The sequence below is a fragment of the Xyrauchen texanus genome, chromosome 40, assembly GCF_025860055.1.
Source record: "Xyrauchen texanus isolate HMW12.3.18 chromosome 40, RBS_HiC_50CHRs, whole genome shotgun sequence".
NCBI classification, from domain to species: Eukaryota; Metazoa; Chordata; class Actinopteri; order Cypriniformes; family Catostomidae; genus Xyrauchen; species Xyrauchen texanus.
Window position 1 is genome coordinate 11,943,584 of NC_068315.1, and position 24,063 is coordinate 11,967,646.

At 38.5% G+C, this 24,063-nt stretch overlaps 1 protein-coding gene across 1 annotated transcript in view; it reads right to left on the reverse strand.

The window, feature by feature from the left end:
* Nucleotides 1-24,063, reverse strand: part of LOC127633470 (coiled-coil domain-containing protein 186-like) — a 28,247-nt gene that overhangs the window by 3,262 nt on the left and 922 nt on the right. Inside the window, exons 2-15 of the mRNA XM_052112594.1 lie at nt 20,349-21,283; nt 19,316-19,442; nt 16,768-16,896; nt 15,726-15,938; nt 15,406-15,525; nt 14,975-15,079; nt 14,705-14,803; nt 13,820-13,906; nt 13,578-13,720; nt 9,557-9,812; nt 7,886-8,075; nt 6,709-6,789; nt 4,294-4,513; nt 293-512 (exon numbers count right to left, since the gene is read on the reverse strand). Coding sequence (XP_051968554.1) covers nt 293-512; nt 4,294-4,513; nt 6,709-6,789; nt 7,886-8,075; nt 9,557-9,812; nt 13,578-13,720; nt 13,820-13,906; nt 14,705-14,803; nt 14,975-15,079; nt 15,406-15,525; nt 15,726-15,938; nt 16,768-16,896; nt 19,316-19,442; nt 20,349-21,265 — 2,907 coding nt within the window. The 5' untranslated portion in view covers nt 21,266-21,283. The remainder of the gene's footprint in view (nt 1-292; nt 513-4,293; nt 4,514-6,708; nt 6,790-7,885; nt 8,076-9,556; nt 9,813-13,577; nt 13,721-13,819; nt 13,907-14,704; nt 14,804-14,974; nt 15,080-15,405; nt 15,526-15,725; nt 15,939-16,767; nt 16,897-19,315; nt 19,443-20,348; nt 21,284-24,063) is intronic.

Genomic DNA, 24,063 nt, shown 5'->3' on the forward strand with positions numbered 1-24,063 from the left:
GTTGTTCCAAACCTATATGGCTTTCATTTACCATGGAACACACCAGGAGAGGTTAGACAGTATGTAATCACCATTCACTTTCATTTTATAGAAAAAAGTTGCAATCAAAAAGTGCATTGTGACTTGAGTTTAACATTCAGCCTACCATCTCCTTTTGTGTTCCACAGAAGTCATACGAGTTGGGAACAACATGAGAATTAGTAAATGATGACAGAAATTTCATCTCTAGCTGGACTATCCCCTTGAGGGGCTCTGGTTTCCATTCTTGCTGTGAATGGTGACTCAGACATACCTTCAATGTGATGTTCTTGAGCAGGGTGTCCTCCAGCACAGCCTGAAGTTTGCGGTTGATTTCCAGCGAGAGGTCGAGAGTGAGGCCGCTGTCGGCGGGATGGGAGGTGTAAAGTGAAGCCATGATGCCCCCCCTCCGGCTAAGGTGGGCTTTGTTAAAGTCTGAGGCTTCTGAAGAAAAAGCTCCAGACTCTTCTCGCAGCACATAACTCTGGATAATCCTGCCGGAGACACGTAGACAGCATTAACTCACAGGCCTAATTACAGCATGTGTTCTCATATGCAGCCATTCTAAGTGCCAATGAATCCTGGCCATATTGTTCAATGTCACATAGTTATCCTCAGCGGGAAAAGAGGCTAAAGGTGACGTTTCTAATTAACCTAGGGACAAGGGAGTGAAGGACAGCAGTGTCTAAGACACCCTTTACCCATATACACCTCATCAGTCTCTCTCTCTCTCTCTCTCTCATTCTTCCTTTCACTCTGGATAAATGTGCTTCACTTTTACACAAGTCAGTAGTTTCATTTAATGCATCACCGAAAAAGCTCTTTATGCCATTATTACTTTTGCAAAAGTATCTCTTATCTGTCAATTCATAAGAACATAATGTTCATCTATCTGTAGATACAGAACAAGCTTTTAAAGATTTAGCTTTATTCATGCACAGAAATGCATGCACATATGGTAAATTTAATATTGACTATCTTTTATTTTGTTCAAAAAGCAATAAAGACACAGAGGAAAGAGAGATCTGTGTAAAAAAAACAACAAAAAAACCTTACCTAGAGTTTTAATAAGATCAAGTGAGTTTGAAATACACCTTTAAAAACTTCAAGATATAAAATGTGTAATTCAGCTTTAAGTGTTTCTATTTGAATCGGAGTGGAGTGCAGCGATGGAAATTTCAAGTAATTATCATCTCCGCCACTATTGTTGTCCATTTAATATGCAGGAACAGAAAATGGGAGAGAAAAAAAAAGACAACCTGTGTGGATCTCTATAAAGGATGTAGAGATGAGGCTTTTATCTTTCAGTCTCCGGGAGATAGTTCTCTCTTCAGTCAGCCCCATTTCAAATCTATTTTCTCTGCAGTGACGCATGGCCTAAATAAAGGCAGAATTTGATTCTAATGGTTTCTTCAGACCACTGATCGAGACAAAGACATTAAAGGACGTGAGACTAAAGGTCTCCGTCAAAAAGAGAGAGAGAAAAAAAACAATATACATAAGGGCTTTCTGAATTTATGAATTCACTCTCGTTTCACTCTCTGAATCTGTAACGAACACACCAGGGTATCTATCAAACATAAACTTTAAAAGCTGGTACTATATTCTGTTCTGGTGATGAACGACTCAAACTAGTTATGTATCAGAGTGACAGTACAATTCACACATGCTTTGTAAACAAAGTCTCTACGATGTGCTGATGCTATGCAAAGAACAAGCACACATAAAAGTACACACAAGCAGCACGCACACAAAAGAAAATAGAAAAACAAACAACATACCTTTCACTAATTTGGGGGGTTCAAGTGGACCCCAGCTCCATAACGATAGTATTTAACAAACAACAACACAAAAAGAAATTAAAAGGTTGCCACTAAATTTTGCAAGTGTGCACACAGGCAGGTTTTCTGGTGACATCCAAAGTTGATGTGTAGTAGAAATGCATTTCCTAACCCCTTTTGGTAGTAATACACTCCACTGCCATCGTGACTTTTGCTTTGATCAAACAATTTTGGTAGTATTGCAAAATCATGACAATGGCACCAACTTCTGGAATGATTTTTATAAGAAGACCTGTTTGTTTTAAACCAATCAGAGGTTAAGCTTGAGCAGGGTCGCTTGGCTGCATTCTTACTTATAACATCAAAAACAGCTGAGAGAGGAAAAGAAGCAGGACAGGTTCTAACACTCAGCAGCAGTATGACTGACGACTAACAAAGTGTCTTTGCATGTCGGTTCTGAGGTTCAGTCTTTATTCAAGAATTCACAAGACTAAAGTGAGTCTAAATGTTTATTTTATGTAGATTGTAAACTTCTATCATCACAAAAATAGAGCTGTGAATAAAGATGAGAGGGTTTGAAATTTGAATCAGTTCATGTGAAAGAGTAATCAAGACAGCATTCTAGATTCATTCATGTAGCAAGTGTTGAAGACAGATATGTGGGTTAAAATGTTCCCATAGCGCACCAATCTTTACCACCCAGATAACATATCATCCAATAATATCTATAAAGTAGATTTTCAAAAAAAAAAGCACCACTGACAATTTCTGAAGAAATTTTGTAAGAAGTGTATGCCCGTTCAAAACCCTGTCATGATATTGGAGCTGGCCTGAAAGTGTTCCCATGATTTCTCATGTCTTTATGATATTCTGGTGCCTCGTTGGGCCCCAAGGGTGGGGTTGGGAACAGAGAACTGGTTCTAAAAAATTTTTTTATGATTTTCGATTCCTCTTTAACGAGTTAACAAAATCGGAACCGGAATAGTTATATTTCTTACCATCCCCAACCCAACTCTCAAGCCATTGTACACTGCCCCAGGTCAAAAGAGTCTGAATATTTCCTTAATGCAATATTTGGGATTTTCGTTTACCCGTTTTATTGTCCACTAGGTTCAAATCATAATTCTGTCTGCTTAGAAAAGTTAAAGCACACCTCTCCTCAACATGACCCATGATTCAAGGTATCATTTATGTCTGTAGCACAAATTAAGCAAGCACCATTCAATACATTATGCATTTATGCACCACTACAATCCAATAAAAAAAAAAGAATCACAGACAAATCCACTGACACTTGGTATCACCATCAGTAACTTCATTGTTTTCCCCTAACTGGCAGGGATGAGAGGCCCAGAGAGTATCCTTAAGAGTATCTCTTTAAAGATACACGGAAACCTCAGCTAGATGCATTAATGAAGGAAATGCTACTAAATCAAGGCAACACTATTAAATCAACCTAATTTTTATGCTGCAATCAATTTCGACTGAGTCGATAAGCGCAGGGAAACTTTCCGCTGCTTGACGGATTTGGACTTGCTGAAGAAGCTCAGCTGTACAGAATGTCAAAAAATTTGCTAAGAGTGCTAAATTAAGCCCGGTCTCAATGGGATGTGTTGTCTGATTAGAACTAATGAATGTGGATTAGTGCAGGTGGACCCATTCAAGGCTCAAAAACGATGGGGAAGGGACAGGCGCAGCATTTCTGTCCAGATCGGTGGCAGCAACCCAGCTCACAGACTTCTGCGGCATGTTCAATAAATCTCATTCAAAGACAGATCACAAAACGCTCTCTTTGTCTGAGACTATTTACTTTGTCTCCCCATCCCACCCAAAAAGATACAAAACATTTATTGGTGATGGAAATGTTCAATAGTGGCCCGATTTTGCATGTATGGAAGTGTGTATGAATATGGATCAGGCATCATTAGCAACCTCAGTGACGCATCACTCCTGCAAGAACCGCATGCTATAAATATCACTGCCAAGACCTCTCTGTCAGATGCATTGGATAGCCTGGTACTTGTGTGTGTCTTTGTATGTGTGTGAAAGAAAAAGATGAATGTCAGCCAGACCCCTTTATCTAATGAAACTCAGACATCCAAAATCCAAGACTTGTTCAGGAAGCCCAAGTCAAGTAAAGAAAAGGGAAAAAAGCAACAAAACAAGAGAAAGGGAGGATGCAAGATAAGGACAACAAGCTGTCAAATTCAAGCAGAAACAGATGCTATTGCTGAGGGAGTCGGTAAGAGAGGAGGGACAGCTATGAGAAATTATCCACACCAAGAGCTCAGAGCTACTTTGTCTTTATATTTAAACAAATGAGTTCTATTTGGTGTCCTTGATCACATCTTTGTGCATACACAATGTCAAAATCACCCATGCAGCTTCAAGCTAATCGGTAAATGTCGAATTAAGCTGTGGGTTATTTTTTGTTGAAAAAGTGTGTTTTCTCAATCATAATCCTCCAAATTTTCTGTCTTTTTCTTTCACTCACTTTGTCTTTTTCCTGATCTCATCCACCAGCTGTTTGATGTGGTCTTCCATGAACTCAATCTTCTCGCTCTTGCGAGCGTGAGCTTTCTGCAGCCGTACGATGCGTTCCACCAGCACAGCTTTGTCCACCTCAGGGAAGCTGTCCACCACCACAACCGACGAACCAGACTGATTCTCCGGAGAGCGATCATCCATACTGCTGCCCCGTGCATTTAGAGAGCCTGAGAGAAAGAAAGAGACAGATTTTCAAACCACTGTGCACATGACAGTCACACTAGAAGAACTATGATCAGATGATCATCACAAACTTTGCAGAAAGGCTCAAGAAACTTACAGCACTAGAATTACAAACAGCAATCAATGGTTTACTGCAACACTTTACAACAGGCATGTATATTAAATGCATTATAAAAGGTATTAAAAAATACATTACAAAAGATATTCAAAAGTATAATTCTTTGTAATACACTTTGTAATCTGCTATGTATTTCCATAACTAATAATTTAAACCACAGTTAGAATACAGTAAACATAATAGGCCCTTTAAAAAGAATAATTAAAAAAAAAGTGACTAATATATTGGTGAGATGACTTATCGGCCAATTTTGGCAATTTCAATGTTATCTGCATTGGTCGAGAACATTGTTCACTTTATAGGCCGATTAACAGAAGGCTTACCTACTGCCTGGGTTAGTTCCAAATCTACGAAATGAAACTTATTTTATTTCAGGATTCTTATTTATTTAGTTTCAGATTTAATTTGCTGTCATTACAGTGTATTATGTATTTAGTGGCTATTTCGGACCCTAATCTCTAGATATCAGTATTGGCATTGGTCAATGAAAAACCTATATCGGTCAACTAGTAATTAAAAACACAAATCGACACAACAACAAAAAAAAAATATTTAATGTATTGACTATATGTTTGTGTGATAATGCACTATGCTTTTTGAAGTTGTTCCATGAACTATGTGTGTAGGTGAGGGCATGGTCGAGCGTTCATCTGGAAAGAGAGTAAGTGGTAAGTGTTTTCACCTGAGATGACTTGCTGGTAATTGCTTGTTTCTGTGTTCGCAGTGAGACGGGGGAAATAAAATGGGGCCATACCTCAGAGGGTGGGAGTGAGACAGACACCCAAAGCTGTTTGTGTGTTGGCCGCTGATTATTTTAGTTAATTTGAAGCTTCACTGTTACGCTTTAGGCGAACAAGTTCTATTTTGGTGAAACAAAAAAAGTGACATTCACGAGTTGGAAACGCCATCTCCCGCTTCCTCATTCCATTGAACATGTTACACTATGACAGTATTATAATCAGTGTCAGAAATTAACTTAAAAGTTAAGTGGCAATATTTGCTCCCCCACATTTGATTCTCAGGAGCATGTTCTACCTTTATGATGGCATATTTTTCTAGCCATATTAAAACTATACTATATTTAATTCTTTTATGTTAAATACTTCAATTTAACCAGTTTATTAACAAGAGATAAATGCATAACTAGACCTAGAATAGAATATTGAGAACTTTATCAAAAGAGAGAGAAATTTATTACCAGGGCATTTCTACCAATATTTTAAATTATGGGGCATTTTTGTCACTTTCAGTGGCATTTTGCCAAGAGACCTACAGAACAATAAATGTGGTTACAATTATATAATCAATTACAAAGAGTTTAATAAGGAATCACAAACACATTTTTGATGCATTAAAGGGATAGTTCACCCAAAAAATTTAATTCTCCCCCAGATTTGTATGACTTGCTTTTTTTTTTTTTTTTTTGTTGAATACATATGACTTCAGTGTTTTAATCCATATCTTCAGAAGTGATATGAAATGTATGGGTGTAACAGATCAGTCTTTTTTTGCTAGAAATTCTTCTCTCTGCCCAGAAGGGGGCAATATACATGAAGAATGTGAATCACCAAAAACAAGACGAAGAATGTAAAAGCTACATTGAAAATTGACTGAGCAGGGAGGGGAATTTACAGTAAAAAAGGACTTATATATCTGTTTCTAACCTACACCCATCTTATCTCTTCTGAATACATATATTTAACCACTGGAGTCTTATAGAATACTTTAATGATGACATCTGTGATTTTTGGAGCTTCAATATTTTGGCACCCATTCACTTGCATTGTGCAAACCAAAAGAGTAGAGAAATTCTTCTAAAAATATTCATTTGTTTTCAGCAGATTCAGCAGTCATACATATCTAGGATGGCATAAGTGTGAGTAAATGGTGAGAGAATTTTCATTTTTGCTTGAACTATTCCTTTAAGAAAACCTTTCTAATGCATTATAGGTCTCATGTAAAGTGTTACCACAACAGAGCATATAGAGACAGAGAGATAAAAAATAAAAAAAGAGTGTGTGTCACTTTCAGCATTTCTAATGAAGTGTTAAATAGATGTACCTGAGGAACTGGAGCGGCTGCCCATACTGCTGCCCTCTCGATCACATCCACTATTCTCCACCTGCTCTAGCTTCTTACGAGCTACACAATGATACAGAAACACACAATGAGCTCTCTCTCTCTCTCTCTCTCTCTCTCACACACACACACACACACACACCTGGCAGGGACAGACACCTTCATGTCAATAGTGGGCTGATGACCAAGTGCTTTTACTTTTCAGTGCCTCATTCTAAGCCCTATGACCCACCAGAAAACTCTCGGCAACCAGAAAACTCTCAGCAACCAGGCACATCTGTTCTGTCTGCCAGTGAGGAGAGTTTACATTTAAAGGTGAAGAGTGTAACTTCAGTGCCACTAGCAAGACAAAATGGAATTGTAAAAAGAGAAAGTATTTTAATACTGAAACAATTACACACATCAGCTCTAATTTGTGGACCGTGTGGAGGACGCTGAAGATCACTAGGACCCAAAAGGGAGGAAAAAAATAGAATTGTTTAAAACTACCATCACATACTGTACGGCTCCAATGACACTAAAAAGTGGTCCATGTCGCACGTTTGTTTCCCCTCGCCCTCCCCTACTTCTCTCTCCTCCCAAAGGAGAGATGCTATGAACAGTCTTGTGCCCTATCCCAGCCTTTCCTGTGGCAACAGGCAGGCATAGATACATAAACTCAATCTGTCTGTGCTGAACTTCAGTCTGCTCCACCGAGAGCATCAATATGGCCTGACAATTATGAACAGTGCCTGTGGGCTCTGGGGAGTGGGGAGGACATACTCACTGCAAGCCTATTAAAAGAAACTAATCAAATTCTAGTTAAGATGTGCACACACACAGCAGAGAAAGATGATATAGGTGTGAAATGATATAACCTGGTTTCATGGTCTTATGACGTTCTTTTCTAGCTTTCATTTTACATAGAAAACCTTTACATCCTTTTTTACTTGAAAAGTTGTGCACTGAAATAGCAACATGCTACAGTTTCTGAATTTGTTGTATTCTTATGACATCAATGCATTCTTAATAAAATATAAATAATACAAATAAATAAACAAAAGATTGTATTTGTTTAAATAATGACTAGGTTCCACACTTGTAGTGTAAATCAATAAATATCCAGAAAATGCATCTTTTGGAGGGAGCTATGCTTGCTGTGATTAAGATAAGCACTGACCCTGTATGAGCTGCTTGGTGAGGTCTTTGATGTTAGCCGCCTGTTTCCTCTTCTGCGTGACCAGTTCATCTCGCAATTCCTCCACACGCAACTTCAGTTGAGACATTTCGGTCTGCAGCGTTGTTCTCTCAGTCTGCAGAGCTTGCACCTCCTCTTGCCTCTGCTGCTCCTCCTTCCTCAACCTGTTCGTCTGAAAACATGTACACAAACAGAATAATGACTCAAAATTAAAGACATCTTTAACATGTCACACTCTTTTGTCTAAAGGAGTTTCTGTAATTAAAGTGGCCAATTGATATAATTGGAGATGATCAAACTGATGTCTATTCTGCAGTGTTGGGGAGAAACTAGCAAACTCTTTCAGAAATGCAACATCAGCTCGGCTGTTTTGATAAAACAGTTGGTCACCCAATAACAAGCTTTTTTTTTTTTTCAAGAAGTAGCTGTGAACTCAATATTGGGAAGTCTGATTCATTTAAGAAATTAAACAGGAAATTCACTGATATCATCACTCAATAGTGTTGTCTGTGTGGTATATTACACCATAGGTTATTAGCCAAATATTTAATTAAATGCTGTTCTTTATAAAACGTTTTTTCTTGGTTTCAATAGTTGTATTTGTTGTACATTTGTGTTCGAGTTTGATCCCATGACCAAAACTGAGATCCCCATAAATAAGCAGATTTTTTATTATACGGTCTAATCTGGTATAATTAAAAAGATGCTGACCCATTAAATTGTTTCAATGCAGTTTTATACTTTTTATTAGGCAGTGGGAAATGCCGCTAACTGGTTAATTGGCCGATAGTTTTAAAAATCCATTTTTAGAATGTTAAAATAAAAAGGTCTTATTATTTCCATACTATGATAGCCACAAGACTACAAGCTACAAGATTACAATATGAATAAAATTCCACATACAGTTTATTGTTCAACCAAAATTCAAATAATATTCAGAGGGAAACAAAATGAAGATTTAGTGCATAACGCGGGACTTTCAACTTTAAACAAGTCCGAAACACACCAGGGACTCTTATTTGAAATGGAGACCATTACAATCCTGTATATTAAATATTAATTAAAATGTTTTTTGGCCAAAATATATTCAATAGATGAAGGATTTATATTTCACCAGATGAGGTTTATTGAGAAAGAAGGTTTATTATTTATTCACAAGATATATGATATATGAAGTTGGAGACAGTGTTTGTGATGACGGGGTACATTTACTTATAGTTGTTTTTCTTTGCTTCAATTTACAACACTTCATTATCTAAACAAAATATGTATTAAAGTGATGATAAAAATATGGATGACTATTGTAAATGATAAAAGATGTAGATACACCACATGTCTATACGTGACTGTTTTTATTTCACCTCGAGAGGCCGTTGTTCTAAATGTAGACTGTGTGTGTGTGTGGGGGGGGTCAATCAGCATAGATTTTGCAGTTAACAGATAGTTACATAAAGTAACTAAACGCATGTAATTTATCGGTAAAAGCAATATATATCAGTCTACCTCTAGCGTACAGTGTAGCTTACTACTTTTAGTGTAGCCTGACTTTAGTTCAACTATTTTAAATTACGAGTAGCTTATAGCTTGGCAAGGTGGGGTTTCAAAGTACCTTCCCCAACTCTCTTAGTCCACTAGGGTCTTCAATTATCTTACCATCTCAGTGAGGGATCTCTCGGTCTCCTCTAGCTTGCTGCTAAGTTTTCTGGAGTTGCTGTTCAATATGTCTAGCTGGGCCTGTAGGCTGTTGCTCTCTGACTGCAGCTGAGCATTTTTACTCGTCAGTTTCTCAGTGAAGCCCAGAAGCTCTGCCTCTCTTGTCCTGCTGCCCTCGATGTCCCTCTGCAGATCAGTAATCTGAGAGTTCTGATTCTCCACCTCCTCCCGCAAAGACGCAACCTCCTGCTCATCCCTGAGATAGACACAAGTGTAGAAGTCATACACCAGGGCCAACACATGTACAGGGTACAGAATGTGCCATTTAAGTAATTTCTGCCCTTTTCTTCTTAAGAGCATTATGGTGTACCAGCATTCTGACTTGACCAACAGAATGTATAGACCATCTAAAGGCTTTTAACATCAAATTAAAACACCTGAGAGGAGGTCTATCATTCTAGGGAATACAAATGTTATGCAATAGAGAGTTTTAAAATACCCTCAAACCAAGTGTGAGCTAACCCAGTTGATGGGTACACAGGGCTTAACAGTGTCAGAGAGTTTTAGGCCAGTTGACAGAACTGTCACGTGCCATATCTAGACAGTGCTGCATTTTGGGATGTATTGAACATTATCTTTGTGAATTCAGTTGATTTAAACACCACTATGGTAGTTATCTACTGTATCTATATTTTATAAATTGCAAGAAAATTATTTGTAGTCAGGTTTGCATCAGTACATGTGTATGAATTTATAGCGGTCATGGAGTTACATTAGAGCTGTATAATCCACAGTTATTATTGCAAATAAATACTTTTGTTAAAAAAATAATAATAATAATAATTTACTCACTCATTTTGTTCCAAACAGAAGATAAAAAAAAACATGAATTGAAACAACATGAAGTGAGATAATGATTTTAGGTGAACTATGCCTTTAATGTTTAATAAAAAAATACATTATTTAATTCTTCTGGGACATATACAGTACAAATATAAATATACTGGTGGGGCCAGTGAAAATATAGTCAGAATAAATACATATTTTAACTACATGCCAGATAGAGCCAGCAGAAAAAAATAATTTTTGTTAAGCCCTGGACACGTTTAAGTGCCAATAGGAAGAAAGAGTGAAATCAGAGCAGTCCATGTGAGAGGGGCACCGATGTAGGAGTTATTCTGTCAGCGCTGCAGGTGCTCGTGTGATCACGCTACAGTGGATTCACAGCCACCTGCTGTTCCTGACACAGTGGAGTCTACCAACCACTGAGAGATCACTCAAGGTCAGGCTACTTCATTGATACTCATTCATGTTCAACAGAAGCACAGATCCACAGACAAATTAACAGTCTAACGATCTGACAGTCTCAGTGTGTGTGAAGCAGAACATGTCATTCGAACATATCATTCAAACATGCAAATGAGAGTGAGGTGTGTAGTGTTGTCTAGGTAATAATAGGCCTTAATCAGAGTAGATGGCATATATTAATTGATGCAAACAAAAACAAGACTGTGAGGAACCGAGGTGAAGCCCACTTAATATGTCACATTGAAAATAGGTCTTGCCATACATTTTCAGAAGACAAACTAAATTAGACATGACCTTGGTTAGTTCACACAAAAAAATTTTTTTTATCATTTACTCACGTTCATGCCATCCCAGATGTGTATGACTTTCTTTCATCTGCTGAACACAAATTATGATTTTTAGAAGAATTTCTTCACTCTGTAGGTCCATACAATCCAAGTGAATGGTGCCAAAATTTTGAAGCTCCAAACGCCACATAAGGGAAATATAATAGGTGCTCCAGATGACTCTGATAGTTAAATACATATCTTCTGAAGTAATATGATTGGTGTGGGTGAGAAACAGATCCTTCTTTCCTTCACTTTTTTCTTCTGTTTTTGGTGATTCATATTCTTTTTGCATATCGCCCCCTACTGGGCAGGGAGAAGAATTTATGATAAGAAATTACTTAAATATTGATCTGTTTCTCACCCACACCTACCATATTGTGTCTGAACACTACTGGAGTCCTATGGATTACTTTTATGCTGCCTTAATGCACATTTTGGAGCTTCAAACTTTTGGCACCCATTCACTTGCATTGTATGGACCTACAGAGCTGAATAAAATTATTCATTTGTGTTCTACAGAAGAAAGAAAGTCATACATATCTGGGATGCTAGGTGGGAGAGTAAATCATCAGAGATTAAACTGTCCCTTTAAGTCAATACAACATATTTATCAGAATGTATATCGTTCTCACACAACCTCATTTAAGCTTCATCAAATTAAGGGTGAACCGAATAATGTTTTCCTCTTTAAATCTTTTATGCCTAAAATAAATGTGTAGTAGTTGACAATAATGTTTAAAATGAGAAGGCAGGCATATCAATGGCTTAGAAAACGCAGTTTTATTCTAAATGGGGCGGGTTGCCTATCATGGGGGCTGACACATGGGGTAGCACATGACCTGCCAAATGTTACTTATTTCAGTAACCCCCAATTATCAGACAATATAAATGTATTATGCATCAGAAAATGTACTTACTGCAAGGCAGTACAGAATCTGAACTAAATACTGTATATCACGCACTGGTGCAAATAGTCTGGTCCCGGAAGTAAAAATCCCATAAAATTTTTCCATAGATTAATTGATTTTCAGCAATAGCTTATAAACATTTCAAGACAGACCAACCTTGAGCTCCAAGGTTGTATATCGATGGTATATGCTTCTTTTGAAGCCATCCGTCTGAGTTATTTCAACTTAATTGTTTAAATGAGTCTTTGATAATTATACATATCTGAATATTTTTCATCTAACATAAAATATTGATTCTACACTTATAATCAACAACCTAAAATTAATAGTTTAATATATTCCCACCAATTTTTTATTAAATTACATCAGTCACAATGCATCATGGGATTGTGAAAGACGGTAAGTAGGGAAGGAGGTATTGCCCCAAGTGAAGGAGTTCAAGTACCTCGGGGTCTTGTTCACGAGTGAGGGGACAATGGAGCGGGAGGTTGGCAGGAGAATCGGGGCAGCGGGGGCGGTATTGCACTCGCTCTATCGCACTGTTGTCACGAAAAGAGAGCTGAGCCGAAAGGCAAAGCTCTCGATCTACCGGTCAATTTTTGTTCCTACCCTCACCTATGGTCATGAAGGCTGGGTCATGACCGAAAGAACTAGGTCGCGAGTACAAGTGGCTGAAATGGGCTTCCTCAGAAGGGTGGCGGGCTTCTCCCTTAGAGATAGGGTGAGGAGCTCAGTCATCCGTGAGGAGCTCGGAGTAGAGCCGCTGCTCCTTTGCGTCGAAAGGAATCAGTTGAGGTGGTTTGGGCATCTGGTAAGGATGCCCCCTGGCTGCCTCCCTAGGGAGGTGTTTCAGACACGTCCAGCTGGGAGGAGGCCTCGGGGAAGACCCAGGATTAGGTGGAGAGATTACATCTCCAAACTGGCCTGGGAACGCCTCGGGGTCCCACAGTCAGAGCTGGTTAATATGGCTCGGGATAGGGAAGTTTGGGGCCCCCTGCTGGAGCAGCTGCCCCCGCGACCCGACTTCGGATAAGCGGTTGAAGATGGATGGATGGATGGATGGATGGTAAGTACACTGCCTTGTACCTTTTTAACATTGGGAAAAATACTTCCTGTATTATAAGGAAAATATGGAAACAAGATGCTGAATAAGTGGGCGGGGCACTATTGCGCTCCATTACTTTCTATCAACAAATTTAAGACCTCCACAAATGGCATTAAAGACTTTTCAAAAAGATATTTAAGATGTTTTATGGACAAAAGGTTTGTGATATTCAATAATTTAAGGATTCCCGGAGACTCTGGAAACCAAAAACATTTGCTTTTGCATGATGTTGTGTCCATGACAGGTGTCAGTATACATAGGTGTAAATATGGCATCTACTCTGACTTAGATCTATGGGCTAGCAGTTGGACAAAAAAGGGAGAAGACGACATGGTTCAAAGATGGGTTGCTGTAGGCACAAGTGTTCGGACCTCTGATGTTGCTCCTCGAGTCCAGTGATGGCTGTGAGTTTTTGTCTCTGATTCTGGATCTCAGTCTTCTGTCTGTTAATGATTTCTCTGTACTTGCAGAGTTCGTCTTCCCAACGTGGCCTTTCATCCTCCAAACACTTAGCCTGAGGGCCAGACAGAATGCCAAGTGGTTAGAATAGTGTGCACATCCATAATCATTTAAGAATAATTTAATGGTGTTATCAACAGAAATTGTATTCCACCTTGGTCCGCAGAGTGGTCAGTTCGTCCATGCCTTCTTTAAAAGTCCTCTTCAGATCCTCCAACTCCTTAATCTTTGCTTTGTACATCTGCCGATCAAACAATGGAACAAAGACCATCAAACCCCCCCCCTTTATCAGCAGAGGATGGCTGCTAGGTAACATGCTGATAATATTAATGAGAATGCAAATGCTAATAACACTATTTCTTGCATGGTGGTGAATCATCAACGAGGGTGCAAACACTCTGATTGTCAGCCTCAGGTACTAATGACGCTTGGTGAATGGAGGATCATTTCCTCATGAATAAAGTTAAAAAGCAGCTAGCAATGTGCCACATATGGCAAACTTTGAGGTCACTGGCATACCTCAGAACAACAGTGGCAAAAGAGCTGTATGAGAAGCAAAGATGTAATAGGTGTAAACATGAACAAACATCCGCCGACCAAAGCTGTAAAACTGACTTTACAAAGCCTCTGATAGCTAGGGAAACAATGAGGTAAATTGGTGTATTTATGCATTTGGCAGATGCTTTTATCCAAAGTGACTTACATTACATTTGAGGTATAACTACATTGACTCTGATTTAACATTCCCTGGGAATTGAACCCATGATCTTGGCATTGTTAGCACCTTGCTCTAGTAGCAGAGCCACAGGAACACTTAAAGAATTAGCGAGAGAGAAAGAAAACAAAAAGAAAAAAAATGTGTATATGTGTATATATATATATATATATATATATATATATATATATATATATATATATATATATATTTTTTTTTTTTTTGTCCCACAGAGGAAAGAATATGATATGGGTTTGGACCCACAGAATTTACATTTTTGGGTGAACTATCCCTTTAAAAACAAATGATGTGGTGAAACTGCACCTCTAGCTGGTCAGTTTGCTCCTGTTTTTGCTTGTCCAGTTCTCCTTTTGTCTCTCGCAACTTTGCGTCCAATTCATTCGATTTTATCTCTTCAGATTCCTGCAGGAAACACACAGTGATACAGATAACACTGAGATTTTGACCAAACAATAGAAACTGCATATATACTCATATCCAGTAGAGCTAAATGCTTTCAATCTACCCAGTAGTCTATGCTGCCCTCTAGTGGGCATTACTGCCTTATCTTATTTCATCCTTCGTAAACGGTACCTGGTATGTGCGAATCATGTCCTGGCAGTTTTTGCGGATCTGTTCTGTTTCTTCTTTCGCTTGAGTCAGCTTGGCGGTTGTCTCTCGGAGTTTGTCTTTTGTTTCCTGTTGTTACAGAGTGTAATTACTTTTTAATCAAGTGTCCAATGTCAACACAAACATTTCAGACAATTGTTTTCTAAAACACATCAAATACCAACCTCAAACCGAGACAAATTAAGTCATTTTGGGGAAAAATTGTTCCAACCGTAACTATGCAGAGTAATATTTTCCTGATGTTGTTCCATTAATGTGCTGGATTACCTTAATTCCATTACTGTGGTTTTTAACTTCCCTCTAGCCCAACATTGCATTTTGGCATTTGAATATATCTTTCTAAAAACATGTGCCCTATTAACTCATAAGTAGTGTGTGTAATTCTTAAAGTTTACCTTGTGAGCATCTGATTCGCTCTTCAGTTTGTTCTGAGCCCACTTTACTTTGATGACATGAGAATTGATTTCTTCCTTGACTTTCTCCAGCTCACGAGACATTCTCGTTACCTCATTCTCCTAACGGGGGGGTAATCAAACAAAAGACTACTGAGAACTTGCACAGAGTCTATATATATATATATACACACTGCAGCTCTTATTACTCATCCAAGAAAAAAAAAAAAACTATAAACAAATTTTCCAATGTGAACATGTTCTTGTAGTTGCAAAGGATATTTAACATGAATCGTCAAGATAAACAGTATTTTATGGGTGACCTTGGCATCATACAGCTGCTGCAGGCGTCCTTTTTCCTGGGCCAGTGAGTTTCCCCGTCGGGCCTGTTTGTCTACTTCGGTTGTGGCCTCCCGAAGCTTCTTCTCCAGCTGTTCTTTCTCCCTGCGCAGATCCAGTGCCTCCTTCTCTCCCCGAACATACTTCATCACCATTGTCTCCTTCTCCTGGCGTGCCTCTTCACATTTCTTATTGGCCTGGTGAGATCAGAAAACATGTTACGTTGTACGCAAATACACACAATACACAATAAAACAAAGTTTGCCATGCATATAAGTAATAGGGGTTTACAGATCATATTTAAAACGGTTCAGCTAAATATTTATTTTTTACACTCGGCTCAGACTTTTTCCCACACTTTTATTTGCATCCAGCCATATGCTCCAAAAAATGCAACAAACTATAAAATTACAAACAATTAACATTTTGTGAAATCGTGAAAAATCAACACTTATTTTTCCAAGTAACACATACTGCATCGCCAATAAATAAGCATTCGGCAGAATACACCTCAATGCCATTATTGCAGGATAAACAGTTTTTACTCTAGTGAGCTTTTAAATTGGGTAATGAGTCCATGAATGACTCTGAGTGAGACTTGTGTATATTCTCACAAAGTTGTCGATCAATGCGTGTGCAGTCTGACATCCTCCACTCATGTTACATCAAGTATACTATTCATATGTTTTTGCATCTCTGTTCATTGTTCAATTCATTGTTAATGAGATGACTGACTATAAAGAATCTGTACACTTCGAATATGATGCGTCCACTGAGCCAGTGAAAAAGAGGCCCTCACACTTGACTGAGGGGTTTAAATGCAAGCGAAGAGCTATTTGAGCAAGTCCTGCCAAACCAAACACAGCCCTCTTCCTTCATTTTGTGCAATTCCTTTATGACGTTAGTCTTGAATATCTAAACGCTGGACTTGTAGACTGATAACTGTTGTCATTTAGCCACCACTATTATGAAAGGAGAGCTTTGTTTGGAGGAAGGGGACCATTTCCATGGTGATTGACCCCTCACCTGTTCGAGTCGATAGGTCATCTCCCTCTGCATTTGCTGGATGGCATTCTTGGCAGCCTGGTCCTGGTGAACCAGTCTGTCTCTGGAGTCTTTCAGTTCTTTCAGAAGTTCCTCCACCCAGTTCTCAAACTGGTAAAACAAGAGAGACGAACGGTCAAACACACCACCATCATTGTATTAAAAGACCACAGCTGCAGTAACAATAAACACAGCTCTGATGACGACAGAGGCAGGTCTGGCTGACAGAAGCTGATCAAAGACAGAGCAGAGTTTGCACACACAGCTCAGTTAATAGATATAATTACCGGTGTAGCACTGCATTGTCATATACATGTCAAGTTCTGCACTGCTACTGAAAATGGATTACAACTAAATCAAAATGAAATGTTTCCCATAACCGACAAAGCTTCCATTCAGACAGCCAGTGTGTTTCTGTTAAAATAAATAGTAAAGTTGAACGCTAGAAGGAGAGCATTCAATGCAAGACAGACAACAGTTGATTCTTAGGAAGCCTGTTGACTTGGTCATGAAACTGTGACAACAAAACGCACACAACAGTTTCACATCATTACAGCAATGCTTAATTATGGCTTCTCAAACGGTCTCCCTGAGCTGCTCTGTTTGATTTGTGGTATTACCCTTTTTGACAGGGGGCTCTTTTGGATTGAACTGCAGTGCAATTTTCCTTAAACTAGAGCTGCTCTCAAACAAACACACTATTCTGGTCTCAGATGAAAGCACTCCAGCAAACAGGTGCTCTGTAATCAGTGCACGATGAACAGTCAGAAATGGCCATTCAGATCCTCAAGAGGTATTTAAAGAACAAAGTGTCATTGAGCTATACACAGCTACTGTCAAATCTGGATACAGCTAAAAAAGGAACGTCACACAGAGTAATGGTTATGGGAGCCATAGTAGCATTAGGCTATGCAGATTGTTTGAATATACAGTAGCAGCTTATCACCACTGGACAAATCATGAAAAATTTAAAAAGGAGGGGAAACAAGGATTTTCATTTTTAGTCAACCTATCCACTGAATCGTACAAAATAATGAGTGATAAGAGTCTACACTACATTTACACTAAAATTAAATGAATAAGCCATGCCAACTTCAAAGTCATACATTTGTGTTTTATTAAAGGGATAGATCAACCAAAAATGAAACTTCTCTCATCATTTAGCCTAATCACACTCATTCAGTCCCAGAAGTATATGACTTTCTTTCTATGTCAGAACACAAAAGAAAGATTTTTAGTAGAATATCTCAGCTCTGTAGGTCCATACAATGCAAGTAAATGGTGATGAAACTGCACAAAGGCAGCATAAAAAGAACACATTTTTAAGATAAGACTGTCTTCTGATGTGATCAAATCAGTTTTAGGTGAGAACTGACCAAAAACTTCTTTTTCACAATAAATCTTGACATCAGCAGTGTCCTCGACAATCACAATTTCAAGACCAATTTCGTTACATTTTGGTCTGTTCTCACCAAACATTTATTAGATCACTTCCGAAGAAATGTATTAAACCACTGGAGTCGTATGGATTTCTTTTTGTCAGCAGCCATATCACCCTGCAGCTCTTGTATGGTTGCCCACTAAAGCAAAGCAGGGTCGAGCCAGGCCAGTACCTGGATAGGAGACCTCCTGGGGAAAAGTATGTTTGCTGCTGGAAGAGGTATAGGGGAGGCCAGCAGGGGGTGCACACCCTGTGGTCTGTGTGGGTCCTAATGCCCCAGTTTAGTGAAAGGGACACTGTAAAAAGGCACCGTCCTTCGGATGAGATGTTAAACCGTGGTCCTGATTCTCTGTGGTCATTAAAAAAAATCCTCCTGTCCATCAATAGCTGGTGTGTGGTGAGCATACTGGCACACTATGGCTGCCATCGCATCATCCAGATGCATGCTGCACACTGGTAGTGGTAGAGGAGATTACCCCTGCACTATGTAAAGCGCTTTGAGTGCCAAGAAAAGTGCTATATAAACGTAAGGAATTATTATTTTAATTTTATGCTGGCTTTATGCTTTTTGGAGCTTCAAAGTTTTGGTTACCATTCACTTGCATTGTATGGACCTACAGAGCTGAAATATTCAAAAAATCTTTGTGTTCTACAGAAGAAAGTCACACATATCTGGGATGGCATGAGGGGAGTAAATGATGAGAGAATTTACTTTTTTGTGTGAACTATTGTTTTAAAACTAAAGACATCCAATTTACAACAACAAAGAACAATATTGTGTATAATGCAATAAAGCATTTTTCCGCGATATTCATACAAAAAAAAGGAAAAAGAGGTCTAAGAAAAACTTTTTTCTTAAAGGACTTAAAGTATTTTGTTTCAAATGTATTTTGTATTTTTGAAACTTATTTTATTTCCAGTGCACTTTTTAACAATGCTACACAATGACATTTGAAAGCTGAGATTTTTTTAATGTCTTTTTACTGTTTCCAGGCTGTTAAATTACACTGGTCATCTGTCGCATGATGCTCAGCAGAATCAACTAAATTATGCAAAAATAATAAATAAACAATATGTGGCTGGTGTTACCTTCTTAATGGTGCAAAGATGTTGTCTCTCTGTCTCCATTCTCTTCTTCAGCTCTTCTCTCATGTTGTCTTTTTCAGAGCAGATGCCCAGAATCAGCTCCTGATGCTTTTTATTTTCATCAAGTAACCTGACAAATGTTTACCAGCTGTTACTACCAATGTAACAGCACTGTCATACAACTCTAATACACTGGACCTGTTACACTTTGAAATCAATCCTTCTTGCTATGTCAACTCATTATCTGTCTCAATGAAAAACATATTTGTGCTGAACGATTAATCCAAAATGCATCAAGGGCAACTATTGTAATGGTTCTCGATACAGTTTCAGTCCCCATTATTTGTCAAAAATAGAAAGGACTATAGAGATTACATCAGCAGAGAACTGATGTCAGCATCACAGATCAGACAATTTAACAGCAGGCCAAACACAACCGAGCATGTGGACTATTTCCAATAGTAGGCCAGCCAGATGCCCTTAGCAAAAGTTAACAAAGCCAAAACAGGAGGGGTTAAGGCACCCTAATGTTGCCCACAGTGCAAAATGTGTGCCTGCTTTAGTTAACAGATCACATAATTAACTTTAGGAACCATTTCTGACAACCAGTGGGCAAAAGCTGGGTCTCAATATTCATTTAAAGGCAATTAAATCATTTTATTGTTGATGTTGTGTAAAGCAACCTTTATGTGATAAAATCAACCTATTATAATGATTTTTTTCTTGATTATAAATGTGCAAGCCACAAGCCTAAAGTGAACAAAACAAAAGTCCCTTGTCCATGTAGAGAGAATATCTGTAAAATTTCCCTTGACACCTGCTTATCTGTTTTTCTTTGCTGCGAAAGAGGGCAAAAAGGGCACATTTTATTTGCTATACAATGGCAAAGCAAGATTGTGATCTGTAATTTTCTTGCGGCTACGGATGGCAAGATAAACTAATAATTTACTTTCCCTGGTTGCTATAAATCTAACACCAATTGACTATAACCTCAAAGACATGAGTTGTTTTACATCACTATTAATCAACAGCCTACCTTTTGATGGCTTTCTCCTGTTCGGAGTACTTGTATTGGACACACCTCTCGAATAAAACGATAGAGTTATGGTCCTTGGGTAGTCCGTTTGGTGGTCTTCCTTTCCGGACACCCTCTGACTGACTGTTTAACAGTTCGTCTTCCAGTTCATCCAGTAGAGACTCCTGAGACAAAGAGCGCTGGATCTCAGACATCAGCTTTCTGCTGCAGTCTGTGTCGTATGGGTTTATATTTGAGTTGGAGTGTGAGTTTTGGGGTACTGAGTTTTCAGAGGGCTTATGGACATCAGCAGGGGTTTCCTCGCCCTGAAGAGATGGAGTATCTTGATAAGGAGTCCCATTAACTGGGACTTGATGTTCTGTTGGCCCTTCAAATGTGTGACTCTCAACTAAAGAATTATCTACAACTGTATCCAAACCAGTGGAAGTAAGTTCATCTGTCCCACTGCAAACAGAAATAGAGGATTCCTCAACCTCTTTCTGACTCCCACTTTCTGTTACTGGATCTGGTAGTGCTACCGGCTCCTCAAGGCTAGAACATTTGTGTTCTCCATCAAGGATGGCAGGCAATGACACTGAAGTCCAATTGTGGAGAGCTGGTGGAGTCCTGACATCATCAATGGAAGCAGTTCCAATGTCACAGCTACTGTTCCCGTCACATGGTATCTCTTCTCCACTTGCAGCTTGTTGGACCTCTGTAAACGTGTCTGAACTAAGACTTTCTTTATCAAAACTGTCTGAAAGTGTACCATCCAGCTCAAGACTGTCTAGCTCAGTGTCTTCCGCAAGTTCCATTAACGCAACCTCACCCCCATCGCTGATTACATTGTTTGACCCTTCTGGAACCATAGTGACTTCTGAACTTTGGGTGGGGCCATAGGCAGGGGTATGTTCTCCCTGATTGTCTGATGGCTCCATCGTCTCTTTAAGCTAGGCCTGAAAAACATGCAAAACATTTGAACAAGTGAGTTGCATGCATGTGAAGCTCTTAAAAGTGTGCAGTACCTGCCTACCAAGAACATGACCAATCAACAACAAGCAAAATATACAACCACCATAAAACATATTTATCATGCCAGGTCACATAAAGGAGGAGTACTTATATGGCTTATGGTTCTATTTAACATTATCAGATTACCTTGTGGCACTGGGAACAATGATCATTAACAAATGACGGTATTCTGTATTGTTTTCTTTTCGAACCTGCTGTTAGGACACTGCTATTAATAGATCAAGCAGTAGTTCACTGTTTCATAGTAACTCTCTCAATCCCACACATTTCTAGTTCCATGGCTGAGGCGTGGTAGTACCTCGCAAAACAGGGACACAGCTCACCTTCTACCCAGAGGCTGTTGTGTTGCAAGTATTGTGAAAGTTGGCCCAACCTTCTCACACCCAATGAATGAGTGTCTTATACTTCATTGTATTAGGATTCAGTGGCTTACCAGCTAAAATCTCATAGATATACTACTTGCTATTCAGGAAAAAGCAGACTGATGGTATGACTCACACTATTTGAGTGAAACTGGGGCAGAAGCTCATCCAGCAGGATAAATAAGAATGTGTTACAAATACTATCAGGATGAGTGTTAACACAATAGGCATAAGTGTCCGTCCATATTTGGCCATTTCGAGATTATTAGCACTAGCCAATAACTGAATGCCCTTGCTAATGTACAGGTTACAACCCTCTTGTGTCAGCTGCAATATCTACTAACAGCCAATTTCTGTTTCCATTTTTTAATTAGTAAACTGAGTAAATATTGTGAAAAGTAATATTCGTTTAATTTCAGCAATGTTTGTGTATATCTAACTTGCTGTTATTAAATTGCATTATTTTAACCATCGGTCAGTCAAATTTAGGCTAATTTAACCAAAAAAAAGTAAAAAAAACAAAACAAATAAATAACAAATATATATATATATATATATATGCACAGTATATATACACTGATCAGCCACAAAATTAAAACATCTGCCTAATTTTATGTAGATCCCCCTCGTGCCGCCAAAACAGCGCCAGCATTCTGAGATGCTCTTCTTCTCACTACAATTGCACAGAACAGTAATCGGAGTTACCGTAGACTTTTTCAGTTCAAACCCCTATGGCCATTCTCTGTTGCCCTCTCTCATCAACAAGGCATTTCCACCCACAGAACTGCCCCTCACTGGACGTTTTTTGTTTTTGGCACCATTCTAGTAAAAAGAATGGTGTATGTGAAAATCCTAGGAGATCAGCAGTTACAGAAATACTCAAACGAGCCCACCCGGCACCAACAATCATGCCACACTCTAAATCACTGAGATAAAGATTTTTCCCCATTCTGATGGTAATGTGAACATTAACTGAAGCTCCTGACCTATATCTGCATGATTTTATGCACTGCTGCCACACGATTGGCTGATTAGACAATCGCATTGATAATTGTTGGAGCCAGACAGGCTGATTTGAGTATTTCTGTAACTGCTGATCTCCTGGGATTTTCACACACAACGGTCTCTAGAATCCAGTGAGGGGCAGTTCTGTGGATGGCAATGTCTTGTTGATGAGAGATGTCAACAGAGAATGGCCATAGGGGTTCGAACTGACAAAGTCTACGGTAACTCAGATAACTACTCTGTACAATTGTGGTGAGAAGAATAGCATGTTGCCACTGTTTTGGCAGCACGAAGGGGACCTACACAATATATTAGGCAAGTGGCTTTAATGTTGTGGCTGATCGGTGTATGTGTGTGTATATATATATATATATATATTAGGGCTGTTAATCGATTACAATTTTTAATCAAATTAATTACATGGTGTCCCAATTAATTAATTGCATATATAAATATTTGCTGAGAAAGCCACTCATATAACAATAATTCAATATATAATGATGAAATAAATATACATAGTTATCTTTAAATATTATATATATATATAAAATATAAAAAATATTCAGATAATTAAAAATGCATTACATTCTTGTAGCAGAAGTGTTAATCATTGATAACACAATACAAAAAGCTGCTTTAGAATACAATATATTGTTTACTACCATATTATTGAACATAAACCAATCATTGGCATATACAGCAATCCATTTCGCAAGAGAATTTGTCAATCAGTTTGAGATTTATTATGAGGGCTTGTTTAAAGACCCGTCAATTTTAACAACCGTCAGACATGCTTGTGTAGTGTCTCGGGTGCGTTGCGTCATAAACATAAAATGTTTAGGTCACTGTGTCAAGTTAAATATAGTTTAATACTTAGAAAATATCTTGAGATCCCTCAGATCGGATTTGCGCTCCATCAAACGTTTTGAACGCAAGAACGTAATGCATGTGTGTCTGCTGAAGTTTTCTTCACTGTATAAACTGTGAGTTGCCCATACAGCTGACGTTTCACTTACTGCCCCTGGAGTAAACAGGTGGTACTACAAGCTTGCATTTCTCAGGAATCTTCGTTTTTATGGTCCGGGGACAGTGCGATTAATTGCGTTAATTATTTTAACGCGTTATTTTTTGTGTATGTATATATATATATATATATATATATACACATATACATACACACACACACACACACACACACACACACACACACATATTCATACTGTATATATGTAACAAAATAAAACGTTACAATGCAATTATTCTTGTAATATCCTTAAAAATGATATATTCTGCGTATCTATAAATATTTTGAAAAGATATTAAGACATTTAACCTGA